Genomic DNA, 16291 nt, shown 5'->3' with positions numbered 1-16291 from the left:
TTTAGAAATTAACAAATAAATAATAGATAATGATAAGTTATGTGTATGGGCATACACTTTATGAGGACCGAACCAAATCGAAAGGAAAATCTGAAACATAGATAAGTCCTGTGAATTTTGTTCCTCAAAGAAGCTTCCTCGCCTTTAGTTTTCTATTACATATATTTCACTAGCACCACCTCTAGCAGCATGTATGGTGCAGATTCAATTGAAACAACGAGTTTTAAGATAAGTAAATGCTGGGGGAGTAGAACCATAGAAATGTTGGCTAAACTGTCTCCCTGTTTAGCTATAATCTTGCTCATAGAGGCATGAATGTTGATACTGGTTGCCATGCTTGCTCTACATCTGATGGATCTATTTTACACGTCCTTCGTGATTGTACTGTGGCTAGAAACTTTAGGCTGAGAAGTGGTCTACCAGGTACCTTTTCAGAATTCTTTGATCCTGACTTAAAAAGTTGGCTCCATATAAAAATAGTCACTCTAACTGTCTTTACCCCAGTGGCTCATTCCATTGGAAATTGTTTTTTCTTTATGGTATTTGGTATCTTTGGCTTAAGAGAAACAATAGGGTTTTCAAGCATACCAAACCTAATCCCTCTCTTAATTCCGAGGTCCATAACATAGCCATGGATTTTTTTTATCATTGTTTCTCCTATGTTATCTCGGTGTAATGACGGTACTAGGTGGATCAATTGGGAAAAACCAGATTTGAATTGGTTCAAGTTGAATATTGATGGATCCTCCATTGGTAATCCTGGTAAAGCTGGAGGAGGAATCATTAGAAACCAGCATGGTAACTGGGGTAAGGGGCTTTGCTAGATCAATAGGAATTGCTTCTAGCGTTGTTGCTGAATTATGAGCTCTAAGAGATGGCCTCAAGTCTTTGCATCCATCTTCAGATTCAATTTCTAATTATTGAAATAAATGCCTATTTTATGGTAAATCTACTGAAAAATGATAACAGGGAGGCCAATGGATGTGCTGACAACATAGCTAAAAGTGGAACTAATATGTTTTCCGGATTTTGTTGTTTTTGATTCTCCCCCTGATTGTATTTTAGATCAGCTTAGGCTTGATGCCTTGGGCACTTTTTTTTTTTTGGGGTAGGCGCAGTGCCAAAACTCTGTAGCTCCTCTCTTATATTCTTGTTAGAAACTGAAAAGAATATGGATGGAAACCTAAAGTGGGCATGTCCTTCTGTATACCTCAGGACAATTGTAAAATCCAAGAGTTATGGAGTAATGATTTGGACCGTTACTTTACTCCACTAAGTCCACTATCCCACTCAATATTAATGGAGTGGTGTGCATATAAACACCAAGAGTGGTACCCATTGAACAATGAACAAATTCTGCACTTTTCATAATGTCTATAGAGTGTTGTGAGGCTCTTAAGTTGTGAGTTATATTTGCATCACTCTAGTAACATGCAACACTATTGAGAAACATTTTTGGTTCGTAGGTTATACAAACTGGAATTCAAAACGTGTTTGAATAGCTGGTCTGCATGGAAGTTGGCTCTAGACAGCGTAGAACAATCTTAAAGCTCATGCGTGATCATCAGTTTAGGCCAAGAGAGATATGCCATTGCAAGTCTCTACTTCTTTCAATTCTATTCTAGTTAGTCAAAAAATAAAAAATAAATGGGCATCACAAAGAATACCATTACCATTGGACTATCAATTGAACAATAACCATAACCGACAACAACATGATCTACCTCACTATGTGACCCGTATATCCTACACATCATATGTTCTCTCACCAAGTAATTGTGAATTAGTTGGTTTTACACCAATTAATGGTGTCAACAGGCCAATGGGTTATCAGTTGATTGTCTAAAAGGAAATGAGAGTGCACATTCGCCTACACTGCATATGAATAATTCCCACCTCGAAGATGTAATGGAACAATTCAATATAATTATACTATTTTTCTTTTGTTTACTTCCGAGTTCCGAGTCATGAATTTTTTCGGTGCAAAGCTTTACTTGTTAATTTAAGAGAAAAACCTTTTAACGACCAACCATTTGTCAAAAGTCTGGAGGTAATGGCAACTTTTAGAAACCTTTAACGTTGCAGACACCTGAACTGAGTATCAGAAACTATGGACTACTTCCCCAAAAAGGGGAGAGAATAAAAACAAATCGGAACTCAAATCTGCAAATATGATGCAAATGTTTCCAGTGACACTTCTCAATAAGAATACCAACAATTACTGGACAACAAAAAACTAACAACCAATGATTCAAATCTATAAAGAGACGCTGGCCATAATTAGCAAGTGGTATGGCTATCTTGGGCATCAACAGCCGAAGCCATAACCAGTTGGGGTTCAGCAATATAGGCTTCCTTTCTTGCTTTCTTGCGTTCACGTTGCAACCTGAAGTTTTCTCTCTTTCTTGCTTTGTAACTGTTAGGGTTCTCCGGCTGTACTTCTCGCGGATAAACACTGATCTGTCAATTATAGAATTTCATTGTCTAAGTCACCATTAAAAATGTAGCTCTTCAAAACAAGAACTGTAAGGTTTAATAACTTTAAACTTGACCTTCTTCCTGTCGGGCCCAAACTTCTCAAATTTAACTAGTCCATCTATCAAGGAGAATATCGTGTGGTCCTTGCCAAGCCCCACATTGTTCCCTGCATGGAACTGAATTGTTGCAAAGAAAACATTTAGATGTCATTGGAAGACAATACGTTGAGGGATGAGGAACAGTTAATAACAAGTACTTTTTCTTTCTTGGGATAAATAAACTCCTTAGAATTTCTAAATACTAATAGAGAAGCTTGAAATTATTTTGTGTAAAGAAGTGGAGAATTACTATAAAAATTATACACAGGTTATACGCAAATTTCCCCACTAAACCTCTATATTTAATTATCAATCTACTGAGTATGATGAACATGATGCTGGCGGCTGGCCAATCACAAGAATGGAGATTTTTATCTATACTAAGGAAATTCATGTAATTCATTGTGTTCTAAGCAGTACTGCTTTTCTAATTTCTATATAATTGCACGATCATCTTTTATGAGAGTTACACCGGGAGAGAAAGGATTTGAACCTTGAACGTCTCAGTTGGAAACGCCAAGAGCTACTAATTGAGCTGCAAGGCTCTTGGCATATAATTGCCCGATCATCAGCAGATACAAATGAAGACTGAAAGCTGCGCATCATGTAGCCTCCATAATCAAAGTATCAAACTCGCCCAAACAAGGGATATTCTTCATAGAAATGTTGTCCTCTTTTTTACCCCCATTACTTATAAGAATAGCCATTCTAAGGGGTGAAGCCATAACGCCAAAAGCTCTTTAGTACTGTAAAGGGTTAAGCATCCCTCAAACATCTTTCTCTAAAATGTAGCTTTCAGTTCCAAACTGGTTTGCAACCCAAAACCTACCAGTGAATTTTGAGTATGAAACAATCTGTTTCCTCAAATGGTTCCAATTATTGTCAGTCATGCCAAACTCAAATAGAAAGAGTATCCTAACTCATAATATCACCAAATGATGGAAGTAAAATTTAGACCAAAATACCTTAATTTTCCTAAGAAGCCCTCATAAACTAGTTCTATCCTCTACCTGACCTGTAGATTGTAAGCCTCATGAATTTCAGCTCACAAGGACCTATGCAATTCCAAAGGAACATAACTTGAGTACTTTCTCCTGATTACATAACCATGGAGTATCATATCCTAGCTGAGAATAAATGGAACTACCAAAGACCCACAAGGAGCACTAGGTTAGGCCCAAGCTTCTTTTACCACAGCAATTTCCCTGGTAAAGACAGGCACAACCTCTAAAATTTTCCGCGTATACAGTATATACTACAGAACTACATTCAGATCAGACTTAATAAATTCCAAGGGAAGGATTTGTACTTTGTTGTTTTTATCAATCCCTTGGTGTAATCTCATGGTAGTTTGTGAAGTGGTATCAAATCTTATAATATCAACATGTGTTGTTTGCATTCCTTTCCCCTTGTTAGCAATTTCAATTCCTTTACTTATTTACAACCTGCCTAGCTAGCCATCACAGCTAGCCCCAGTAATTTCCTGTTCTTAACTATATTCATGAGTAATCTCACAAAAACAATGAAAAATGAATACCTTAATAACCTATGAGTGTCAAAGGGGCACCTAGTAACTATGCCCGTGTATATACAGTTTCAACAAGAGCTAACCAGACACAACTGAATTAGCTGTGGCAACTTAAATTATTTATGAGTGTGCCGACTTCAAGACATTCAATTATTTACAGTTCCAAACACCAGACATTCAATTGGGGTGGTATTTCCCAATACATCAACCAAGGCAGCAATTTAGGTAGCACTTAGGAAGTACTGTTATTACTTTTAGCCCTTCTCCAACACATGCAAAATAAGTACCCCTCATATTACTAACCAAAGTGGGGGATAATTACACATACACAGCTCTAGTTTGAGATAGATTCAATTTGTCATCCTGTGGTTTTAAAGTTGCACTTACACAGGTGAAAATAAATCCTCACAAAATTAGCACAAAATCTTTAAAAAATCATATACTCAAATCACTTTACTATACAGTCCACACTTTCTATAGGGAGGGGACGAGGTGCCATTTAAGCTGGATAACGATCCTCCAAAGTTATTAGGGCAATTCCACCATGGAGTTTCTAAAATACTATCCATCCATTTTGAAATAAGTAAATTAGATTTCAGCACAACATTAATAATTTAAATATATACCAAATGGTGACACTCGTTTATTTAAGAGTTGATGACATGGCAAAATACAATCTGTTCATTTCAAAATAGATGGATAAGATTTTCAAAACTCCATGATAATCACACTAGGACATGTAGAGGATTCTAATCCCGTTTGCACTAGAACTCATTGGCATGTGTAAATTTTCAAATCAAGTGTTGGTAAACCGAATTGGACACAAACCCACATATCATATCATATACTATACAATACTACATAATAAAATTTGAGTTCTAGGAGCCGTAATTACGCCAAATGGTTACCTTCTCTCTACAACAAGTGGTTACACTCTTCTTGCACCAAGTGGCTAAACTTTATTAAAGGCTTAGGTAAATTACCTAATTTTCTTATAATTTAGGGTGCTTAGAAATTAAAACCTGAGCTTTTTAAAAAGTTTAGGATTAAGACCACAAATTTGTTCAATTGTTTCAATTTGCACCCTCAATTAGAAATTCACATGAGTCATAACCAAAACCTATATGAACATAAAAAAATCCTTCAACATGAAATTATAAGACCTTATATTAAATTTGTGAAATTATATAATAAGTAACAATGTTTTAGTTTTCATATGCACCATTACTAGTGATTATAATGAAACCCCGCAAGCACAAAAATATAAAGCTCCAAAATTTAGAGGCAGTGATAATGATAAATACAAATACCTTGGTACCTCGCTGGCGAACGATAATGGAGCCGGGCTTGGCGAGCTGGTCACCGTAAATCTTCACGCCGAGTCTTTGACCTTTGGAGTCTCGGCCATTCTTGGTGCTTCCGGCACCTTTCTTGTGAGCATTCTGAATGGTCAGCGGAATTCTCCGTGGGACCGACACCAGCTTTGTGGGACCCATTTGTAAGGACCCACCAAAGTCGCCTCTGAAGAAAGAGGACGACGACGAGCTTGAAGCTAAGCTTAGCCCTCTGAATGCCCCAGCTAAGTTCAAGCTCATAGTCATAGACACGGCCGCCATTTTTCTTTCTGACTCTCTGAACCAAAATGATTCACACAGAGAAGAGTGTGTACTGGGCAACCTTATCTTATTCTTCTCGAAGGAACTGTCGTCTTAGACAACAATGAACGACACGTCGTTCTTTTGAATTTGTTAGTCGTCCACTCGTTTGTTCTCTCTCTCTCTCTCTCTCATCTTGGGCTTTTGGGAAAAGTAATGCATTTAATTTTTTTTTTTTTTTTTAAATCTTTGAAAATGGTGTAATGTGAGAACCTCTCTCACAACACATGTAGGTCTCACAAGTTATGAGAGAGAGCCCTTATGAGACCCTTTCATAAAATATCAATTTAAAAAAAAAAAAAAATTATTTTCTAATATTTGATTACTTCTAAAAAAATTTCAAGAAAAAATTTCAAATATTTTTGGCCCATAAAAAAATGAAAAAAAAAAACACAAAATTCACCATAACAATAATTTAATCCCACATATCCACAATACCAAAACACAATGTGATTTTACAAAATATAAACTCTTTGTTTCTCAAAAAAAAAAAAAAACTATCATAAGTAACAAAATCATTAAATTCTCTAGCATTTAAATGATATTCAATTGAGCCCTGCAAGAAATATCATTTATTGGAAAACAACCATCAAGATCCCCATTGGAAATTAACATCCACACATCACAACTTTCTAATTGTTTGGAAGACCCTGAATGAAGCTAAAAATTAAAATACTAATGTTGCAAGATACCTAATGCAGCCATGAGTAGAATTTTCTACTTTAGTATTTCAAGCAATACAAAACTTCATATTCCCCCAAAAAATTTACAGAACCCAAAATGTGTCATCTTATGTTTGGCACAGAAATGCCTCAAAGGGGAAAAAAAAAGTTGGTTATCATTCGTTGTATAGTTTTTTGTCTGCACAATCTAATTATAAATTAACTAAGAATATGTTAAGAGCTTTATCCCTCAACCAGTTGGCTTTTTCTAATGTGGTTCAAAATTTTAAATCTTCTATCTCCTAATTATTGAATTATTTAAAAAATAAAAAATAAAAAAGATAAGAAAATTGAATAAAGAAAAAGGATAATTGGTTTTTATTTTATTTTTTTATAATGCAAATTAAAAGAAATAGTGAGTTGAGCCAATTCCAAACATTTAATTGGGCCCATTATAAATTCTTATGGATTGCTTCTGCATTAAGACGAGCTTGGACCAACACACAGTGGTAAACCACCAGTACTTTTAAAAGCCCATTAACAGAGGAGAGAGCCCATTGGAGCCCTAGCTGAGGTGAAGACCAAATTGGTAAATCAATGTCTTTCTTTTCCAAAACCAAATATAGGAATATGGAAGGAAGACTCTATTAAGCTTTTCTCTCTCTCGGAGGCGCCTCTGCTCAGCTCTCTCTCTCTACTTCTATACCTACGGTAAGAACAACAAACCAAACAAAACAAAATCCTCATTCCTCAAACTTCTACGATGCGTTTTAGGATTTCTGTTTCGAACTTTCAATATTTCGATATTCGATCTGTTGTTTTATTATTATTATTATATATCTTTGTGTGTCGTATGGTTTTGTTTCATTTTGGCTTTTGTGCTCGCTTCTTGTTACTGGGTTTTTGGTTTTAGATTTTTAGTTAATACCATGTGCGTGCCTGTTCGAATTTTTCAATCTAAAAATGGATTGGTGATCAGTGGGGTTAGAGCACAACTGATTTAGGCAAATGGGGTTTTTTTTTTTTGTTTGTTTGAAGCATACATAATAGAAACATTTGCTTCCATTTACCCTTTGAGTTTGTATGTATTGTTAACAACTAGATGTGTGTTATATAATTGGTTTTGCATTGTTCTGGGTACGTTTGTTAAATTGGATGATTTCATAATTCTGGGTTTGCCATATGATGTAAAGCTAGTGGCTTTTGTAACAAATCTGAGATTTTGGGTTTTGCTATATGATGTATATGATTGGCCACAAGACTAGGTTATAGTTGATTTGTTCTTAATGGCTAAAACTTCTTTGAACTCTGGTTTTATTTTCATTTTTGGGTAGATATATGTAAGGTGAAGGATTCGTTGGTTAAAGGTGATGTGGTTGTGATATTTTAGATTGACATGAATACACATCATTTCTTTTCTTTTTATTTTTTTCCCCAAAATTTACAAAAGGATATAGGGCCAGGACAAAAAGTATATGGAATGTTTCATACTTGATTCAGAAATCTTTTTTCTTTTTTTGTGTGTGTGTATGTCTCTACTTCTTTTTGCATATTTGCTTTGTGTGCCACAGCCTTGTTTTAGTCATTGACATGGTTATTAAAATATGTAGCGGCAGCAATGGTGCGAGTGAGTGTTTTGAATGATGCTCTTAAGAGCATGTACAATGCGGAGAAACGGGGGAAGCGGCAGGTCATGATCAGGCCATCCTCAAAAGTCATCGTTAAATTTCTCCTGGTTATGCAGAAGCATGGTATACTATCATAAGTCACCTTCATTTTTTTATTTTTGTTTACCCATAGACATTTTAAGTTCATTTTAATATATTTGGTGTTGCTCTATAGGTTACATTGGAGAGTTTGAGTATGTTGATGACCACAGGGCTGGCAAAATTGTTGTCGAACTGAATGGGAGGCTCAACAAATGTGGGGTTATTAGTCCTCGTTTTGATGTGGGTGTCAAAGAGATTGAAGGTTGGACTGCAAGGCTGCTCCCCTCAAGACAGGTTAGCACCACATGCTTCTTGTAAAGTCTTTTTCAGGAAATTTGCTGTTTCTTTATTACTGCAAGCCTTCAAGCCAGATGTCTCCCAATATGTTTTTTTTTTACCTTAATATGATTTTGCCATTTCCTTTTTCATTAAATGGCAGAGTGATGAAAAATGTTTGGTTTAGGGTGAATATAATCTTCAGATGATTGGCTGATACTGATGATTAAATTTATGAAGAATGTTAAATGTAAATTAATGGCCTCATTTGACTAATCTGTTAAGGATGGTCAAATCTGTTATTGTTGTTGTTATCAGCTGTTTATGTCTTTTTCTTTCCTTCTCCCTTTTGGCTTTTCTTTGCTATGCTTTTAGTATGCCCTGTGTATTGGGATGGCACTTTATCTTGCCCATTTTTATTGAAATTCTATGACTTAAATATAAGTTTTTTAAATGGACTTTTATCTGCATTACATCTCTTTAATTTTATTCGGTTATACAGATTGCCATTTTTTTTCCTGAGTGACATATTTCTGAAAACTGCAGTTTGGATATATTGTGTTGACGACTTCTGCTGGTATCATGGATCATGAAGAGGCTAGGAGAAAGAATGTTGGTGGTAAAGTGCTTGGATTTTTTTACTAGGCTTAATCTCAAGACTGATCTCTAAGTTTTTTTTTTTTTTTTTTTTTTTTTTTTGTGTGTGTATGTCTCTACTTCTTTTTGCATTTTTGCTTTGTGTGCCACAGCCTTGTTTTAGTCATTGACATGGTTATTAAAATATGTAGCGGCAGCAATGGTGCGAGTGAGTGTTTTGAATGATGCTCTTAAGAGCATGTACAATGCGGAGAAACGGGGGAAGCGGCAGGTCATGATCAGGCCATCCTCAAAAGTCATCGTTAAATTTCTCCTGGTTATGCAGAAGCATGGTATACTATCATAAGTCACCTTCATTTTTTTATTTTTGTTTACCCATAGACATTTTAAGTTCTCTTTTAATATATTTGGTGTTGCTCTATAGGTTACATTGGAGAGTTTGAGTATGTTGATGACCACAGGGCTGGCAAAATTGTTGTCGAACTGAATGGGAGGCTCAACAAATGTGGGGTTATTAGTCCTCGTTTTGATGTGGGTGTCAAAGAGATTGAAGGTTGGACTGCAAGGCTGCTCCCCTCAAGACAGGTTAGCACCACATGCTTCTTGTAAAGTCTTTTTCAGGAAATTTGCTGTTTCTTTATTACTGCAAGCCTTCAAGCCAGATGTCTCCCAATATGTTTTTTTTTTACCTTAATATGATTTTGCCATTTCCTTTTTCATTAAATGGCAGAGTGATGAAAAATGTTTGGTTTAGGGTGAATATAATCTTCAGATGATTGGCTGATACTGATGATTAAATTTATGAAGAATGTTAAATGTAAATTAATGGCCTCATTTGACTAATCTGTTAAGGATGGTCAAATCTGTTATTGTTGTTGTTATCAGCTGTTTATGTCTTTTTCTTTCCTTCTCCCTTTTGGCTTTTCTTTGCTATGCTTTTAGTATGCCCTGTGTATTGGGATGGCACTTTATCTTGCCCATTTTTATTGAAATTCTATGACTTAAATATAAGTTTTTTAAATGGACTTTTATCTGCATTACATCTCTTTAATTTTATTCGGTTATACAGATTGCCATTTTTTTTCCTGAGTGACATATTTCTGAAAACTGCAGTTTGGATATATTGTGTTGACGACTTCTGCTGGTATCATGGATCATGAAGAGGCTAGGAGAAAGAATGTTGGTGGTAAAGTGCTTGGATTTTTTTACTAGGCTTAATCTCAAGACTGATCTCTAAGTTTCTGCTTGAGAGGAATTTTTGGGTGTATTTCCAACTCGGTTAATATAGAATGGTTCTATGTTTCATTTGATGTGTGTGTGTGAGTGGCAATTTGTGTACCCACATTTTATGAAGACTGTAATGTTGCCTTTCATTTGCTCTCAGTCTCTCACCGTTAAAGAGACTACATATTTGATTATCGTTCAGTCGGGTTATATGAATCACAATTTACTGCAATTTTTAAGGCTTTGATCATTGAAGTATCCACTTGGCCTGGTCATTGTATGAAACTATGAATTATGTCATCTTTTTCCTCTATGTGAGTGATGGGCAAGTTGCAGAATTCGAACTGAACTAAAATAATAAATCAGTTTATTTTTTAAGTAATCTTATTTATCGAGTTTGTCTAAAATCAAATCAGAACCAATTTTAGTTCATGCATGTGAAAATTTCAAATAAAATTCCAAGGGGAAGATGGAAACACCAAAAATTTAAATGCTCGACTTTAAAGAAGTAAATTTATAACAATTTTTTTTTTTTTTTTGGTATCTTATCCCATTTAAACCACTTTTTAGACCAAAAGGTTACTGCATACCTAAAGCTAGGATTAAATTTAAAAACAATTGACACTAGTTATCCTATTTGCTTCTATAATACTTATTACTATATCAAAACAAAACATCCTTGTATTTCCAAGATGGTTTTCCCCTGTTAGAATTTGCTTGAATATTTTACGTTGGAAGTTCTTTCGTTCCTGTGTTGAAGGAATCTTGAATTAGATTTGTAATTTTTTAACGTGTTAAATTGCCCATTTGATCAAGTTACTCTAACTTCGTCCAACAACAAAATTGAAAAGCATCAGCGACATTGACTATTTTATACTTTCAAACCCTAAACTAGCTATAATTGAGTAGCCTCACGTAATTTCTAGTCATTATTGGTGTTTGGGCACAAGCTCTATTTTACATGGATTTCTCTTAAGGGGGTTGAGAAAAGTTGATCCAAAGCTACACTAATACTGATGAGTTATCTCGTTACCTTTTAATTTATTTCTCTCATTACCTTTAACTCCTTCCTCATCATAATTATCGAATTATCAAAAAATTTAACTCATTCCCTCTCTTTTTCTCTAAAAATCTTTTATTTTGATTAGATCCCAGCCGTTCCAATTAAAGAATAATCACCAGATCATCATTTAAAACAACTCTATCTTGAATAACAACATTCGATTGCATTAAATTTGTGTGTTTGTTGATACGAGACCAGATCTTTAACTTTTACATATTTGGCAATTTGGTTTGCAAGAAAATTTTGTCCATAAAGCTGGTTTCTAATCAATCATATTATTGTATTAATATCAATAATCTTAATATCATTTTTTAGTCAAATTATAGTCATATATATACAAAATTGGTTCTACATCATATCTACAACTTTTTATTTCTTTTGTTTTTGTTTTTTTAAATTGCCAACTTTTTATTTTATTTTATTTTATTTTTAAATTGCTACAATGAGTTATTGTAGATCTTTCATCCATTTGTTAATTACCTTTTATTCTTTTTCAATTCCGTACGCTTCAACTCCTCTTACCTTTGATTCTTGGAAGTTAGATCTCTCTCTCTCTCTCTCTCTCTCTCTCATGAGCGGTGGTTGTAAGGTGCCAACATAGGCAGTCGTGAATCATTGTCATGGAACATCTTTTGTAGTGGCCAATTTGGTGGTCTTCTCGTCAAATTTCTCTTGTGGGTTGATTGGTTCTGTCAAATTATTACTATGTAACACGGTGATACTGATCTAATTCTGGGTAGCTAATTTCTACAATAACTATGATGAGGTTGGGTATGAGCTGATTTAGCCCCTATATGACATGGGTTGAGTTGAGCATGATGGGTGTTGTGGAAAAAATAAATAAATTATTTTGTATTATTTTAATTGGATTTATAATAAAATGAAGATTGAAATATATGCAAGATCAATTGAAAATTCTAAATTAAAAAAAATAAGTTGCTTTTGTAAAATTTGGCTAAATTTTTCAAATCAGATGTGGATGCTTTTAAAAGGAAGAGATAAAAGATATGGAAGCAACGGTAACATTTAAACAAGTTAAATATATAAATATTAAAATCCGAAACTCACATTATAAAGAGTACATGAAGTAGATTTCTTCGTGATATATTTTTAGGCCATTAGAGGATACAGTAAATATGACATATCCACCTTCAAGATGGGTTGAGCACATTTAAGATTATTATCATCACAAGTGAGAGTTACATATGACATTGCCAAAGGATAGTAGTTGCCCTCGTCGTGCAAGTTTCCTTCCTGTCACGAGCTAACTTCCAGGATGAGTCTCTTTTGTTGTTGTCGTCGTCATCGTCATCATCATCGGCATCATCCACACTGTCACTGCTACTTCCTGCAGGCTCCAAATCCATAGGATCCCTGTAAGAATTACAGTGGATATATGTCAAAGTGAAGGGACATTATGGAAGACAATTTTTTGAAGCCTCAGAATTAAAGTTGAAAAAACTTAGTGGCCTTTTGTAGGTGTAGAAAAGAGTGGGGTTGGTTGGAGGATCTTCTTGGCATATACTCTTAAGCACAACTTTTTGATGAGCACAAATTAAAAGAGACCTGTAGCAATTTTGGAATCATATATATTCGTAGTATCTTTTCTCTTGCAACTTTTGTGAAACCTTGGCGTTTCGAATATGGTAGTACCCGTATTTGAATGTGATAGCCACATTGAGACTTGCAAAATACCCTTAGGCAATGTTTTCCAACTCAAATATTACCTTTTCTATTGTTAATTACAAAAGTGCCTAGAAGTGTTGGTCAGTCTTAAAATGAGAATGACTACTTATTCATCCACTATTTTTTTTTATTAGGTTAAAATAGGAAAAGAAAAAAAAGTTGATGAACCCCAAAGTTGATGAAACCCATGAGTTCCAAGCATTCCCTTCGAAGACTGTGTGAACCCCTAAACCACAGCAAAAAGAGTATGGTGAACCCCTAAGTAGTTTGAATACTATATAACAAAAATCCAACTCACCCTCTCCATCACGAGCTACTTACAGTTACCTTTAGGTATGAGCAAAAAATGGGTGACCATCATGGCATCTTGTCAAAGATTAGTGCGTGCTACCACTTGTGAAACCAATCATGGCGCTAGACTTGTAGTGACTCCCAAACCGAAAGTGGACCAACTGTATTAGTGTGAACTGAACTCAAAAAGTGGACCAACTGTACTTATTGAAGAATGTCTCATCTTTTGTATCAATAAACTACTACTAAATATGGAAGCTGGGTTTGGAAGCAACACCCGGAATCTAATTTTTTTGTCTTTGGATATGCTTACACAATAATGTCCCGGTTTGTTGAGTTTTCGGTTCAAGATGCTTCAATCTTTCTGCTACTTATCCTCTTTGTTGGTATGTGTGTGTATATATATATATATATATATATGGTCATACAAATGAGTGCTCTTAAGACATTAGTTAACAATCTAGTTAAATAAAGTTTTTATGGGAAAAAGAAAAAAGAAAAAGAAAAAGCAATTAATGTTTTAACAATTTTTTTCATTTTCTATAACAAAACTTTCTTAAAATGAATTATTAATTAATGCCACTTGTTGCATTTCTCATATATATATATATATATATCCTAAAACAATTAACTCAACATGTGTACTTCAGGATTGTTCTTTTTTATCCTTTTGGACTAGGATGGGAATTCTTGGCCCCTTGGCTAGTCCCTTTTACTTGCCATTTCGGAATAGCTTCCTTTCCTTAGATTTCACTTTCCTTAGAATTTCATATTTCCTATGGTATTTAACATTTATGGTTGCAGAGAAAATTTTTTCTTTTTTCAGGAGTAGGGTGGTAAAAACTTCATTTCTTGAAGTTTGTTTCAAAAAGGTTGTGGAGTCCTTCATGGTTCCAAAGTTTCCATCCCAAGCCTAATATGATTACCATCCTTTGAAGTGGTGAAAACTCAATACGGATTTTTACCCAAAAAAAGAAAAAAGAAAACTCAATACAGATCACTCCTCATTCTGTAATCTTAGGCTAGCAGGGGAAGGAGGCCTCATAGATAGTGAAGGTAATTGACTAAGGCATTTCTCTAGATCAATTGGTTCTGTCACGAGTTTTATAAGTGAATTATGGTTATCGAGAGGTGGGTTTACTTTGGTAGATGAATGTGGAACCACAAACTCGAATTTAGAATTAGATGCATAAGTGTGATAAATTTGCTGCAAGAAGTACAAACCTTTCAATGGAACACCTTCATACCGATTGCATAACCTGTAGAAAAGTGTCAGCAGAAACCAATTTTTAATAAAGCTTGGTCTTTGTTAATGTTTACAAGTTACTTCAAGTGAAACTTAACGTGAAAACCCAACTCAAAGTGGAATCTGACATCATAGAATAGGGTTTGGGGTTAGAAATGCCTCAATTAAGATGACTTTTTATTGTAATGCAAGTTAACAATGGAAGTTGAAAAACTAAAGTTCAATTCCTCAGTCTGCTATTTCCGATGCCACTTATTCGAAGTGAATTATCAATAAAGAAACTAACTCGAAGCACAATTATTCAAAGTTAGATCAAAGTGCATTGATTTGAAGTAAACTAATTCGAAGTAAAACCCAATAAGATCAAGTCCTAAGCCATTAAATAGTTTAAAAAATGAGTGTATTGTAATAAAATTAGGAAATAATATAACATCATAATTTGATGTTGTTTTCGAGTTAAGTTCTAGGGTTTTAGTGTTTTAGATGCCCAAATGGCAAATATATGGATTTAATTATTATAATTTAACCATTTTCTGAGTTTAACATAAGCGACATAAGTTGTAATTAACATTTATTAAATTACTAAAACTAATTATGTGAGAATTATAAGTGAAATTTGGCTATAAAAACAATATAGCATGACTTATTCATGTGAAAAAAAAAATATTGGGTACCCTATTTGACATTTGACTCTTACATATGAAAAAAAAAAACTATGGGTATGTTTGGTAACTATTTTTTCTCTTATTTTATGTTTCTAAAAAAAAAATTATTTTTGAAATTAAAAAACTTGTTTGGCAATCAAAAATAGACAGAAAATAAGAACTGTTTTCAAAACTCAATTTGTGAAAGAAATTGAAAACATGCAAAAGAACAATTTTTAATTTTCAAAAGTCAATAAAAATACGCATTTAATTTAATGAATCTGTCTTATTTAATGAGTTAGCATTAGAATTCAAATCCTAATGACAACATATTTTAGTATTTTCTATTTTTTTTTCAAATTTTTTTTTAATTTCAGCTAACCAAACATGTTTTTTATTTCAAAAATATAAGAATTTTTTTCTTATATTCTCCAAAATAAGTTTTTGAAAATAAAAAATAAAAACTGTTATCAAACATATCATAGTTTTTTTCAAATATTTTGTGTGAAAAAGCCAATGAACTCATTTTGATAAAAATAATAATTCCAAAAAGTTGTTTTCATATTTTGTTTTCATTCTCACAATAATTTTTTGATATTATTGAAAAAAAAAAAAAAAAAAAACGACAGCAACAAACAAACAAACTCAGGCAAGTTTTACACTAAAAGTCCCGAAAAAACAGGAAATGAAAATTTTCCCCAAATCACAAATTCTAAATTCCTTACTCGATCACTGTCTACAATTTACTACTTTTCACTATAATTCAAATGTGAAGATTATCCTTCTATGTTTTAAAATGTGTGCATTAAACTCTGCATGCAATTGTTAATAAATATTGTGTGTCAAAAAAGAAAAAGAATAAAAACAGTGTGATAAAATATTTATGGCAGAGTTCTAAATATATATATATAATATATATATGAGAAATGATATCTCTACAACATTTTTATAATATTTCTACAACAAATCCTAAGTGGCAGTGTTACTGATTGTTATTGTTGGGATAAAAAGTAATCTTAGTATTAGTTTCAAATTTGAACCAATAATAACTAACCACATGTGATTTGTTGTAAAAATGTTGTAAATTGTTGTAGACGTAGCATCCCTCATATATATATATATATATATATTGAT

The 16291-nt window shown here is 33.7% G+C and overlaps 3 protein-coding genes across 3 annotated transcripts; 2 read left to right on the top strand and 1 right to left on the bottom strand.

The window, feature by feature from the left end:
* Positions 1-2140: 2140 nt before the first annotated feature.
* LOC112032271 (large ribosomal subunit protein bL27c) lies at positions 2141-5773 on the bottom strand. The gene is made up of 3 exons (XM_024065037.2): positions 5415-5773; positions 2553-2654; positions 2141-2460 (listed from the first exon to the last, which is right to left on the bottom strand). The coding sequence occupies exons 1-3, from the start codon at positions 5718-5720 to the stop codon at positions 2281-2283; spliced, it is 588 nt and encodes a 195-aa protein (XP_023920805.2). The 5' UTR covers positions 5721-5773; the 3' UTR covers positions 2141-2280.
* A 1232-nt stretch (positions 5774-7005) lies between these two features.
* On the top strand, positions 7006-9081 carry LOC112032273 (small ribosomal subunit protein uS8z/uS8w). The gene is made up of 4 exons (XM_024065039.2): positions 7006-7132; positions 8032-8172; positions 8264-8424; positions 8953-9081. Exons 2-4 carry the CDS (start codon positions 8040-8042, stop codon positions 9049-9051), a joined length of 393 nt encoding a protein of 130 aa, XP_023920807.1. The 5' UTR covers positions 7006-7132; positions 8032-8039; the 3' UTR covers positions 9052-9081.
* Positions 9082-9175: 94 nt separating this feature from the next.
* LOC136061318 (small ribosomal subunit protein uS8z/uS8w-like) lies at positions 9176-10477 on the top strand. Its single transcript, XM_065767876.1, has 3 exons — positions 9176-9335; positions 9428-9588; positions 10117-10477. Exons 1-3 carry the CDS (start codon positions 9203-9205, stop codon positions 10213-10215), a joined length of 393 nt encoding a protein of 130 aa, XP_065623948.1. The 5' UTR covers positions 9176-9202; the 3' UTR covers positions 10216-10477.
* Positions 10478-16291: the final 5814 nt, after the last annotated feature.

This window comes from Quercus suber, unplaced genomic scaffold (genome assembly GCF_002906115.3).
Source record: "Quercus suber isolate HL8 unplaced genomic scaffold, Cork oak 2.0 scaffold_857, whole genome shotgun sequence".
Lineage (NCBI taxonomy): Eukaryota > Viridiplantae > Streptophyta > Magnoliopsida > Fagales > Fagaceae > Quercus > Quercus suber.
The sequence above is the reverse complement of the archived record's forward strand: the minus strand, read 5'-3'. Positions and strand labels throughout refer to the sequence as shown.